Source organism: Macrobrachium nipponense, chromosome 25, assembly GCF_015104395.2.
Source record: "Macrobrachium nipponense isolate FS-2020 chromosome 25, ASM1510439v2, whole genome shotgun sequence".
Taxonomy (NCBI): Eukaryota; Metazoa; Arthropoda; class Malacostraca; order Decapoda; family Palaemonidae; genus Macrobrachium; species Macrobrachium nipponense.
In genome coordinates this window covers 77,828,807-77,841,236 of record NC_087214.1, presented here as the reverse complement: position 1 = coordinate 77,841,236, position 12,430 = coordinate 77,828,807, and the positions used below count along the sequence as shown (strand labels likewise).

Below are 12,430 nucleotides of genomic sequence, written 5' to 3'. Positions count from 1 at the left end.
TTTTTAAGAAGAAGAAAAATGAAAGGGAAATGATAATTCGGGAAAAAAAATCTTTAGCAACTAGCCACACCAATTTCATGTAACGAGTTTACACCAAGCGAATCGAGTCAATTCAAATCCTGCCATTTCGCTTGATGTAAACGGTTACATTGAAGTTAGTGTGGCGAATGAAGATGAATCATGAATCATGTTAATTCTTCGATTCGATTCGCTTGGTGTCAACACAGCCTAAAGACTGAACCAAATAAATGCTTGTTTCAGATCCGTCTTGGAATGGACCTTCTGACAACGGGGGACTTCTCGTCCTACACCTTGCTAGCCAGATACGCTGGGCCTTACCTGTCGGCTCAGCAATACCTATCCATCTACACACCAGGTGTCCCTGGGAGGTATCTCAGTATCCAAAAGGTTCCACCTGGCGATATCCTTATATGGATCCTAGAGGTGGAGGTGTACGCACTGAAGAAGCCTTAATTACAACCGAATGTTAGACATCTGTAGCAGTGGACGTACTGGAACATCACCAGAGGGGGCACATCTGTAGTAGTGGTCGTACTGGAACATCATTGGAGAGATCTGTAGCAGTGGTCGTACTGGAACATCATCAGGGGGGAGAAAAGAAAGATGCCCCTGTTTTCATCGTTCGATGATGCCATTTCTCTTCTTTGATTGTCTACAAAGAGATTTTAAATTGAATTTTTCTGATGTTCAGTATAAGAATGGACGATGTTGTAACTCAAAGTTTTAACCTTTCCCATGGTAATATGTTAAGCAGTAGTATACATTTTGTGTGACTCAGATGGCACTGGCTGTTGCTTTAATGGTATGAGCAGTAAATCATTAAGATGTTAGTCTGGAGATTTTTATTTCCCTTTCAAGACGAATATCCTGACTTGAATTCTGAGGAGGAAGAGTCAAGTGAACAATCTAGAAAGTTCAGAGGTACCTGGTTAGTTAACCTATCTCCAATTGCCAATTCCTAGTGAAACTCGGAATCACAGCCTCAAACAAAATCCCTCTGCAAACAATAATATTCTCCTTGGTTACTTTGAACTGGTGGTCCTTTACACTCTACCTCAAGGTTTTATCCACTCATTCAAATGCTACGAGGAAAGGAGACTGCCTCGCTATCTCAGTCAGATGTTTAAATCTCCATGGTTATTGTCAGCCTCTATTTTTAGTGAATATTTTTCCCCTTGTAATCTGTTCTTCTGCATCCCAGGAAATAGGGATATTCGTAATTATGTTAAGGGAGCATTTTGCCAACAAAGAGAAGCGAAGTTGTAATTAGCACATTGAGATCCAACTTTAATTCTTGGCTGTAATTTCATCAGAGTCATACATACCTCGTAAATCTTTAGGTTTCTCAATGACAGATTTTTTTTTTAAAGAGAAATACTTTCCATTATTCTGTCAAAATTACTTTCATCAAAGCACAACAAACTTCCAAGTAAGTTGCGTGAATTTGTAATCCAACATAAAAGAAGCAACTGGGGTAATATACATGCTTATGATCGAAGCAGGTTTCGCAGTCATATCTCAAAGAATGCGTAAATGCAATCAAAACTAGAGACGATCTAAAACTCCAGTATGAAAGGAATTGACAAATGGAGCAATGACCGTGAAATATTGCAATCAGTAGATCACCGATAAATGTTTAAGCCAGTATTAAATACTGCAGTCTGTATTTAGCCTAATTTTAACCACTGGAGTACGATAAAATGAAAAAGGAAAGAAGTGAATCTAAACGCCAGTCACTAGCTCTTACATTCAACCACAAACAAGGTCATTGTTACTCTAGGGTTCTTCGAAATTGGGTCATTACGACTAACTGAAAATGTGCAAATATATCGCCGATTTCTCGTTAACTGTTTAAATGGGCGTCTACTTTTTCTATCACTGTCAAATGTAAACATATTTGTTTAATCATAATCAGCTGGTCCATTAAGAAGTAACTTGTGCGATACGTAATAATTCATGTAATTAGTGGAGTCACGAAGTTGAGTTAAATGTTATTATATCATGGTATAACAGCACAAGCACAGCGGTGCTTGTGACTTTACCGTTCACCAATTAGGGTGGCAGTGTATTTGCTCTAAAATAACACGTATGTACTACGTCTAGGAACCTTGTGATCTGTAGTGAAATTTCAATGATTAAAGATGAACACAAAACCAGAACCTATACTGTAGTGAAAACTTGATCGATCACAGACGACTAATCCCAGATGAATTTGTAATCGAGGGATTAAGACATCTTCGAAAGCAATAAATCCAGCCAGGTTAAAGAAGGAGAAGCCATTTGAGCGAAGTTTGTGATGAATTTCGCCTTCATGGGTTAGACAGGACGCTAGCAAAAATAGTGAAGGAATGGTAGAAAGTATGACAATGAGAAGGAGAGGTAGGTACAAAGAGCACCTGATGAAAATGAGAGTGATGGGAAGGTGCAGCATAAATGAAAGCTCTTGCATTAAAGGAACAGTCTGTGAAAAGATGATATTGAACGCAGGCAGAACGAGCTCAACTAAGAGACACCAAGACGGTGGAAAAGAAAGAGCCCGGGAAGGAGGCAATGATGAGAGAAGAAAGGCTTTCTGAGTCAGATTTAGACGAAGGACGAAGAGAAGAGAGGAACGGAACTACATTGTGTTTGCTGCAAAGACGAGACTGAGGGAATGTGGAGACGAATCATATCAGATCTTCAGGGATCATTAGAATGTATTCCTAACTAAAGTCAAACAAACAAAAGAAAATAAAAATGAGGTATATATAACAGGAAGACTTTTAAACAATCAGACATTTACCAGGTCGTCGGTCACTCCTGATATTCCGAGTCATTTTAAGGCTTCTCGTGGACGAGAGAGGGATACAAATCCTTCTGATGCTCATCAATTTGGAAAAAAATTATCCACTGAAAAAAAAAAACAGATTTCATGTAGAATCGAATATAGGACTCAGGCTAAAGGCCAAGCGCTGGGACCTATGAGGTCAATCAGCACTTGAACGGAAATTGACAGCTGCAAGTCTCACCACCGGATACGAAAGTTGTGTGACTTTTCTCAAGCCGATTGCTTTGGTAATAATCGCCACTGCACTTGATGATGATGACGGAGAAAGAAAGCAAAGTCGAAAAAGAAGGAGATTGTGGGTTCATCCCATGTTGTTAGATAGGAAGAGTGAAGGAGAATTGCTTACTCTGTATCCTCGTGTTACTGATGATGAGAGTAAAAGGAGCCATTATTTTTTTTAAATAAATTTCCTACATTTTGCATGATCCCATTGCACAGTGGGCCAGGAGGTGGACAAAAGCCAAAAAAATTATTGTTTAGTTTTATCAAAATTATATCAAAAACGTAAATTAGAATAATTTTTAGTAAGGGAACCGCATATTATATAATTATTTAAGGAGTATGGGTTACACTGGCGCTATTGTTTTTAGACGCAATCGGCTAAGTACATTTTCTCCCAGTATGCTAGTGATTAGTCTACATCAGAATTGTGTGCATGTAGCATCTGTGATATTAGTCCTGTATTTCATTAGTTTATAAGAGTTTCAACATGTTTACTGCGTGTTATTTCTGTGACTAAACATTTCAAATATTGTGTATAACATGCAATTAATCCATGTTATATTGATATATACAAAAGTTCTTCAAATATTTTTTATTTAACAAAAAAAAGTATGCTGCAATTTTTCCGCTTGCATTTGCTTTGTATCTCTTATGGATTTTATTATACTAGAACTTGTGTAGAAAGTGAAAATATTTGTTTTCTTTGCACCAATACGCACTTCGAGCTTTTGTGGGCAATAATAACCAAAGAGCTACCTCCCCTATCATGGCGCCATTCAACCAGCGAGTCTGAGTAACCAAATGGCATACGGTGACTAGAGTTACCTTCATCTTAATACTACATGGTGTTTTCAAAAAGTTTGTGGCAAATCCCAGGCTAAAAAGTTGTAGGGGATTTAGGTGCTATAAGTTTTGGATTTTAAGGCTGTTCAAAGGATTTCCTTGGTTTTGGGCAGGAAAATATCTAGAACTCTAAATTAGGAAAGACATGGAGTCGTGCATAAGGAAATCTTTACTGCTTATACTACAATTACTAATTTGCAATAGAGATCATAAGACGGTCAAGGCAAAGCACTTACAAGCCAACCTTGTTGTTCTGAGATCGATCCCAGCTGGTTCCGTTGAAGAGGTTGAGAAGTGTTTTCTTGTGCTGGAAATTCACTTCTCGTTACTCATCCATAAATGAAATTCTCAAATGAAACTAAAAATGAGCCTATAAGAATGCTCAGGCCTTTATGTTTGAAGGTGATTTTAGAGCAGTATTTATATAAGAGGGGATGAAGAACTTCTGTCTATTTCAGTTAGTCGTACGAGTCTGCTATAAGAATGTTTTATTTTCTATTACATTGTAGGCTAATCTTGTTAAATATCTTTTTTTTCAGATTAATAATTTGAGATATCCCAAAATTGGTTCAGCAGTGATCATTACTTACTTTGTCTTTTTGAAGAACTTCATAAGGGTATCAAAAGTAAAACGATAAAAAAATTTTAATGACCAAGATGCCAAAATACTATTGACTTTGTTTTCAGTGTAACAAATGACTGAAATTTCGGAGTCAATATCTGTTCATTTTCTCAAATACTTTAAACCTAAATGGGTAACTGTATAACGGAGCAAGATTAAATTTACAAAGAAATATGCTGATTGGTTGAATAAAATCGCATATGAGCGGAAAGAAAGTGCTCATGCAGGCCCCGCTCATCCGAAAAAGACATTTTCCAGTGAAAAAAAAAAAAAAAAGCATAAAAGCGTAAATCAGAACAGCTACTTCTTACTTCGCTGGGAAGAATGTTTTATGCTCCATCTAAGAATTAAAAAACAATAATGCAAAAATTTAGCTGAAAAGCTTTAAATATATAATTGAAAACAACTTTTTGTAACAAAAATGAATACTCTCCCGAAGAAGCATTGGCTCAGGTAATATTTGATTGTTCACTAAGTAAGATGTTATCAACTCCTAAGGTCTGGAGCTACTGAAAGCAATAGCAAACTTTATCCAGCCTATAATTTAATCCGGGAAGCGAAAGAAGTGTGCTTGCCAATACCTGCTTCTGAATGGAGAATTTCAGATTATAATGCAGAAATAGATTTCCAAGCTTTGATTGATCACACAGTTAAAAGAATTATGAAAATCGCCGATTTTGAGAAGCTTGGAAACTTAGCAGTAGATATGTTATACCTGGACTGTAAAGTTGGTTTTGATGGAACATCTGGACAAAGAATTTACAAGCAAAGCCTCTTGGCTAATGTTGAAAGAAATCTTGCGTCAAAAAATAGTCTATAAATGTAACTTTACTGAATCCTGAAAACAAGGATTTCATCTGGAATAACACATAACCATCACCACCACTCTTCTGTCGACCAATTAGATTATAGTTTTCGAAAGAAACTAGACAAGTCTTAGTTGATGAAGAACAGTTTATACAGAACTGTATTTCAAGTTTACGACCTACTGATATATCCGATGATTTATTAGTGCACCACAACATAAGTTTAACTATGATTGATAGAAAAGTGACAACAACAGTTACAAATTCGATGTAGTGTTGTTCTGTATGTGAAGCCTCTCCTAAAATCCTAAATAACATCGAAAAACTGAAAACCCGTCCTTTAAGTCAAGAAGCATTGAAACAAGGTTTATCTACTCTTCACGCATGGATTAGGTGCATGGAATGTTGCCTACATATAGCTTATTCTTATCTTTTCTGCATCGAATAAAGGTATTATATGTAAAGGTTATATAGTTCTACCTAAGTATTTTACCTAATATACACAAAATGGGTGAACATATCACTCATATTATCAAATATGCTTGTAAATACAATACTCTAAACGTTTATAAAAGAAAATGATAAATAATACTTGTATGTGAAAGCAAAAAATAATTTTGTCCATAAAATTACTGCTCTGGTCCACTGTGCATTGTGGTGATTATATGATGGCTGAATCTCGAGTGGAGTGGAGCAGGAGTTCCAGGACCATTACAGCATGTATGTATGTATATATATATATATATATATATATATATATATATATATATATATATAATATATATATAAATCTATTCACATGTTACACACATAAACACACACACACACACACACACACACACACACATATATATATATATATTATATATATATATGTGCGTGTGTGTGTGTGTGTGTGTGTGTATGTATGCTATTTGGGCATATTTTCTCTCTATGCAATTACTATTAACGTTAATGGTATTAATGGTATTAACATGCACTATCCATTTATATACAGATTTAAAGTCTCAGCAAATAATGCCATTAACTGTAAAATGGATATATATAGATACACACACACACACACACACACGCGAGCGCATACACGCAAACACACACACACACACATATATATATATATATATATTATATATATATATATATATATATATATATATATATATATATATATATATATATATATATATATATTTATACATACATACATATATAATGTAATATGTATATAGTACATAATTTCTCTGTTCCTGAGGTTTTCCCGGGCATTAGTCTTGTGCCCAACATACCAACAAATCGTACTCAATTTCCCGACCCAGCAGCGAGTGAACCAGTGGTATTTCATTTGATTTATCCTTTTCATTGTGAGCCATGATTGAAATTAACAGATGTTTCACTGGAAAAATAACTTCTGACTTCCAATGGAACCTAAACACGGTCTTTCCAGTGACAGTCCAGGGCGTCATAAAAGAAGCTGGAACCACTAAAGCCAGCTCCCTTCTGGAATGACTCCAGGAAAAAAAAAAGAATGAATGACCTCAGCAAATTTCATTCTTTAATTGCTGTAACATGAATGAACCACTGAGTGTCTGCACAGGAGAAAGATTCCGGAGCTCAGTACCTTTAGTTAAAAAAAATAAATAAATAAATAAACTGAGTGAGAAATGGAGGAAACATAGTGCAGATCATTTCCCATCTGAATGTGCTAAAATGGTTTATTTACATAACTTCTTGTTATTCACCAGTCTGGAATCCTGTAGAAAAGAAAATAGATAAAATAAACTTTCTTTTTCTTATGTAGTGCTATTTCTGTGGTCTGCTAAATTCATAATACAAGAAGACAATATAGACACAAACACACAGACACACAGATATATATATATAATATATATATATATATATATATATATATATATAATATATATATATATATATATATATATATATATGAAAGACAGTAATGCAGTCTGGAATGCATGACAGTACAGCCTCGAAGGTGTTGGAAAGTTCGTAAACATCGAGTTCCTCACGACGTCGGAACTAAACAGTCAGTGGGAAGTCGTATGATCGTGACGTCAGAAAAATGCATTTGTATGCGTACATCAGTTTGTGCGCCAAATATTGTGTGTACAAGAGACATGAGAATGTACGCACATCAGAATAGAATAGCGTGCTACGTTAGTGCGTCCATGAATGTCAACATAATCCCCACGGTGGTAGTTAGTGGATGTCGCCAGAGACTTTGGAAAACCAAGGAAGGGGCCTAAGGAGGTCCATCAGATAAAGTGACTTGAAAATGAAAGACTGTGAAAAAACTTTAGATGGATGGATGATATTTAGGTCTAAAGCCCAGGCGCTGGGGCCAAGAAGGCTAATCAGCGCCGTAATAAAGGTTATATAAATTGTATCTTAGTAAAGGAATGAATGACTTAGTGAAAGAAACGATTAATAAAATTAGGCGCAACTAATAAATAAAATAAAAATATAAAGTTTAATGAATGGCATAATATATGAACGTCGTTTAATGTCTTTAAAAATCTGTATGATATACATAAAGAAAAAACTAAATCTCATCAAAAATTTGTATACATCTTAAAAAGGAGATTAGAGCAGAAATATCTGTCTCATGTCCTAAGATATTCGAGAGGGAAATATCTTTCCCCTTGGTTAAAATATCTGGGGCAAACCATCAAAATACGCTCCACTGTTAGTATCTCGTCATAGTAAGCACACATTGGGGTGGAATGCTTTCTTCTAAAATAAACTGATGGGTTAAATAAGTGTGCCCAATCCTTAACCTCGTTAAAATAACCTCTGTTCGTCTGTCAAGCTGGAATGACGAAGGCCACGGCAGTATATTTTTCCTAATACTTCTATACTTATTATTATTGGCAATAAGAGGAGTAGTCCACCTTTCTTGCCATTGACTTAATACATAAGACCTAATAGGACCTTTTAGGTCAGTATGAGGGACTTTTCTGAAGTTGTTTCTGGTAAAACACTCGCAGCTTTTGCTTCCCTGTCTGAAGTTTCGTTTCCGTGAATCCCAACGTGAGAGGGCACCCAACAGAGAGAGACTAAATTACACAGACAATAAATACGAAAAAGCAACTTCTGAACTCTTTGAATAAGTGGATGAAAACTTAAATTTTTCAATAGCTTCTAAAGTGCTTTTAGAATCTGAGTATATGAAAAAATCAGTGTCAAAACTTCGAAGAACTAAATCTAGGGCAAAGACTACAGCTGTTAATTCGGCGGTAAATATTGATACAGAGTCAAGTAATTTAATTTTGAATGATGACGTTGATGGGTAATGTTATGGCTTTTTTTTTTTTTTATTTCTCACTTCTATGACACTTAACAATTTCTAATTTGACAAGAAATTGTTAGTAATTACTTTATATATTTCATCTTGAGTCTATTTTTTATCAGATACCGAGGATTCTTCTCAAAGTCTTTGGATCATTTTCACTCGACCAAAGGATTTCTCGTAGGATTTCAACAAGAAGAGACAAACACCCAAAGGGAATCAACAACCTCCTGCTGAAGGATAAATACATTATAATCTAAAATTACTTTTGGAAGATATGCTTTTCCTCGGCAAGAAAGTGAAATTGAGAGAGAGAGAGAGAGAGAGAGAGAGATAGAGAGAGTAACACCAATGACAAAGAAACCTTGAGGCAATACTTATGTCAGTCTCCTCAAAAAAAAAAAAAAAAAAAAAAAGCGCAGATGGTCACTTTCGTGACCCCGAGGAATCAGACGACTGACTTTGCCCCACTGATAAGAAGCAACTTGTTTTGAGAGAGAGAGAGAGAGAGAGAGAGAGAGAGAGAGAGAGAGAGAGAGAGAGAGACAGAACGTTTTACATATAAATATTGAGAACTTTCCTTTGCAGTTTATCATCTTCTCCAGTATTATAACAACAGTGACCTACAGCTGACGGAAATCCTAAAAAAAAAAAAATAAATAAATAAATAAATAAATAAAATAAAAGCTCGTCAAGTATGGTTGTTAAATACGAAATCATCAAAATAAGTAATTTTTTTTCTTTTACCGTAAATGACCCATAATGTCGCCAACAGCTTCAACTCAGTATATTTCTAACCACAAAGAGCTCTTCGCCTTTCGGTCATTTCACTTACTTTTGGACCTGGAACTGGAATATGGAATTTAGGCCGAAGGCCAAGCGCTAAGTCACACGAGGTCATTCAAAGCTGAAAGGGAAGTGGCCAGTAAGAAGGCTTTAAAGAGTTAACAGTCGGGAGGCCTCGCAGTTGCACGATGAAACAATGCCTGAAGATGGTGGAAAGAAAGATGAAAGAAAGAGAAAAAGAAGAAAGGTACAGTAAAAGGAATGAAAGGGGTTGCAGCTAGTGGACGAAGTGACACTGCTAAGAACCTTTAGCAATGCTTACAGTGCAATCCGTAAGGTGCACTGACGACACTAGCCCCATACGGGGGCGAAGTGAGTTGTGAAAGCAGCTCTGTGCTGTAAAAGAAATTAGGAAAAATAAAGACCAAACTAAATAAGAATAACGACAAAGAGCAATAAAAAGGACGAAACGACCAGACCAAGACCCAAGTCGGCCCCTTCAACAAAAGCCAAAAGTTCCACCAGCCTCGAATTGCTGCTGTTACCATCCCGAAGTCGCCAGTCAGTGCTAAGTGTTATCGCTGCACTTTCTTTTGTTTTCTATATCAGGAAATATGACGAATACATATCAGGAAATATGACGAATACAATAATGTTCAGCAGCCTCAGTCCATAGCTTCGATTGTGATGTCATTTTAAACATCACAATGGCTTTTGTCATCCCTCTCTCTCTCTCTCTCTCTCTCTTCTTCTTCTTCTTCTTCAGTCATAATAAATGATGTTTTCTTATCTCCAAACAATATCTTAAACTTGAAATTTAAATATTGTGACGGGGTAATGTTTCTATAAGTAAGCGACCGTTATTTTGCGTAACATCTGTCATAATCTTTTCCATGGAATTCGTCTGGTAAATGTTCTATCATTGCTCCATGGTCTAAGTCTAAGAGGTTCTCTGCAAATCTTTGCATAATAGTTATTAGTACCTTTTGGATCGTTATCAAGTGTAGCTGTTTTTGGTGAAATAAAAATTTCAATTGGTCATACATAGAAGCCCGTTTCTTCTTATTAATTAATTAAATTAATATATCCTACACTACAGATTTAGAGAATACTGCCCAGCGACTCATATGCTGGGAAGTCCACTAAGAGAGAGAGAGAGAGACAGACAGACAGACAGACAGACAGAGAGTCAATGTCAAAATTCTTAATTCCATTAAAAACGGGTATTACATATATATCTTTACTCGTTCTTGGGAAACGTGAGAGAGAGAGAGAGAGAGAGAGAGAGAGAGAGAGAGAGAGAGAAGAGAGTAACAGAACAATTTCATACAAAAGATTGCCCTAAAATCATTGACATTTTTTTTCATTAACAGATCGCAGAGAGAAAAAAGCTTATCGTTCCTTCGGGCACTCTCTCTCTCTCTCTATTTATCTTATGTTTCCCAAGAATGAGTAAAGAAAAATATATAATACCCGTTTTTAATGGAATAAAGAATTTTGACATTGACTCTCTCTCTCTCATCTCATGTCCTTCTCCCTCTCGTCTCAGTGTCTCTGCATCTCATCTCTCTCTCCTCTCTCTCTTTTTATTTCTTTCTTTGGTTTTTACCCAAGAATTAGATAAAGAAATATATGCAATACCAGCTTTTAATGAAATAAAGAATTTTGACATTGACTCTCTCTCTCTCTCTCTCTCTCTCTTTATGGACTTCCCAGCATATCAGTCGCTGGGCAGTATTGTTTTAATCTATAGTGTAGGATATATTAATTAATAATTAATAAGAAGAAACGGGCTTCTATGTATGACTGATTGAAAGTTTTATTTCACCAAAAAGAACTACACTTCATAACGATCCAAAAGGTATAAATAATTATTTGCAAAGTTTTGCGGAGAACCTCTTAGTCTTAGACCATGATGCAATGGTAGAATATTTATCAGAATTCCATGAAAAAGATTATGATGAAGGTTACGCGAAATAACGGTCGAGTAGTACTTGTGTAAACATGAAACCTGTCGCAGTATTTAGGTTTTAAGTTTTATGATATTATTAACTAAGGACATTTTATGGGCTCTGCTACATCTGATTCATGTTCAAACAGAGGAGAAGCGTTCTTCAAGTCTTCTCACAAGAACTGACTACAAAAGTCGGAATTTCCTTCAAATATCATTTAATAGAATAGAATGCATAATTTAGGCCCAAGGCCAAGCGCTGGAACCTATGAGGCCATTCAGCGCTGCAACGGAAGATGACAGTAGAGAGATTTGAAAGGTGTAATGAGAGGAAAACTTCGTAGGGGCCAAGACTCGGGGAACATACCCTGAACGGCTGTGTCCCTTCCGCCCCCTCGTCCGTTGAACCGGTGTTTCCTGGCTACGCTCTCTACACCTCTACACCTCCAAATTCGCTCTCCTGCTTTCTGGCCAACCTTCCACTCATCCTTTCAATTCCCTCTTCCTTGTATTTCCGGACATCGAATTCTTCTCTGCAGATTTTTTAAATCGAAGTGAAACAAATAAACTACAAAATGGGATACTGGAATACCGAGATCAAGGTGAGTACTGAGAGTCTCCATCATTTTTGGGTTTTCAGTGTATAAGGTTTTTCACAGCAGCGGCCACCGCTCGTTTAACGCTTTAATTAATCGTTCACACGAAACGTTTATGTCCGCGGCGGCAAATGCGCGGTAATGCCTTATACGTTATATATGTATATAGTATACATTAATACTATATTATTATCTATTATATATATATATATACATATGTATATATATATATATATATTATATATATATATATTATATATATATACACTATTTTGCTGACGTCCAGTGTCAGAATGGACGTGGAAGAAATATCTTGCTTTTGGCTGTTGAATCGCAGACACAATCGGCGCAAAAGGCGCCAAAGACGGCAGTGGGTACACCCAGTTTTACATGATAGACATATCTTTGGTTTATTTGTAACATTGCACCCATCTTCAAGAGAGCACGAA

The 12,430-nt window shown here is 36.1% G+C and overlaps 3 protein-coding genes across 6 annotated transcripts in view; 2 read left to right on the top strand and 1 right to left on the bottom strand.

The window, feature by feature from the left end:
- LOC135199117 (uncharacterized) overlaps positions 1-12,430 on the bottom strand; it is a gene marked incomplete at its 5' end in the record, with an annotated part of 413,213 nt that overhangs the window by 58,605 nt on the left and 342,178 nt on the right. The window lies entirely within an intron of this gene.
- The window catches only part of LOC135199560 (uncharacterized), a 371,126-nt gene that overhangs the window by 70,590 nt on the left and 288,106 nt on the right, over positions 1-12,430 (top strand). The gene's annotated exons all lie outside the window — the stretch shown is intronic.
- LOC135199563 (uncharacterized) overlaps positions 11,734-12,430 on the top strand; it is a 118,454-nt gene continuing 117,757 nt past the window's right edge. For all 4 annotated transcript variants that reach the window (XR_010311096.1, XM_064227726.1, XM_064227728.1 and 1 more), the window contains exon 1: positions 11,734-11,987. Coding sequence is in view for 3 of the 4 variants with exons in the window: in XM_064227726.1 (XP_064083796.1) it covers positions 11,961-11,987 (27 nt within the window). In the remaining variant the exon portion in view is untranslated. The remainder of the gene's footprint in view (positions 11,988-12,430) is intronic.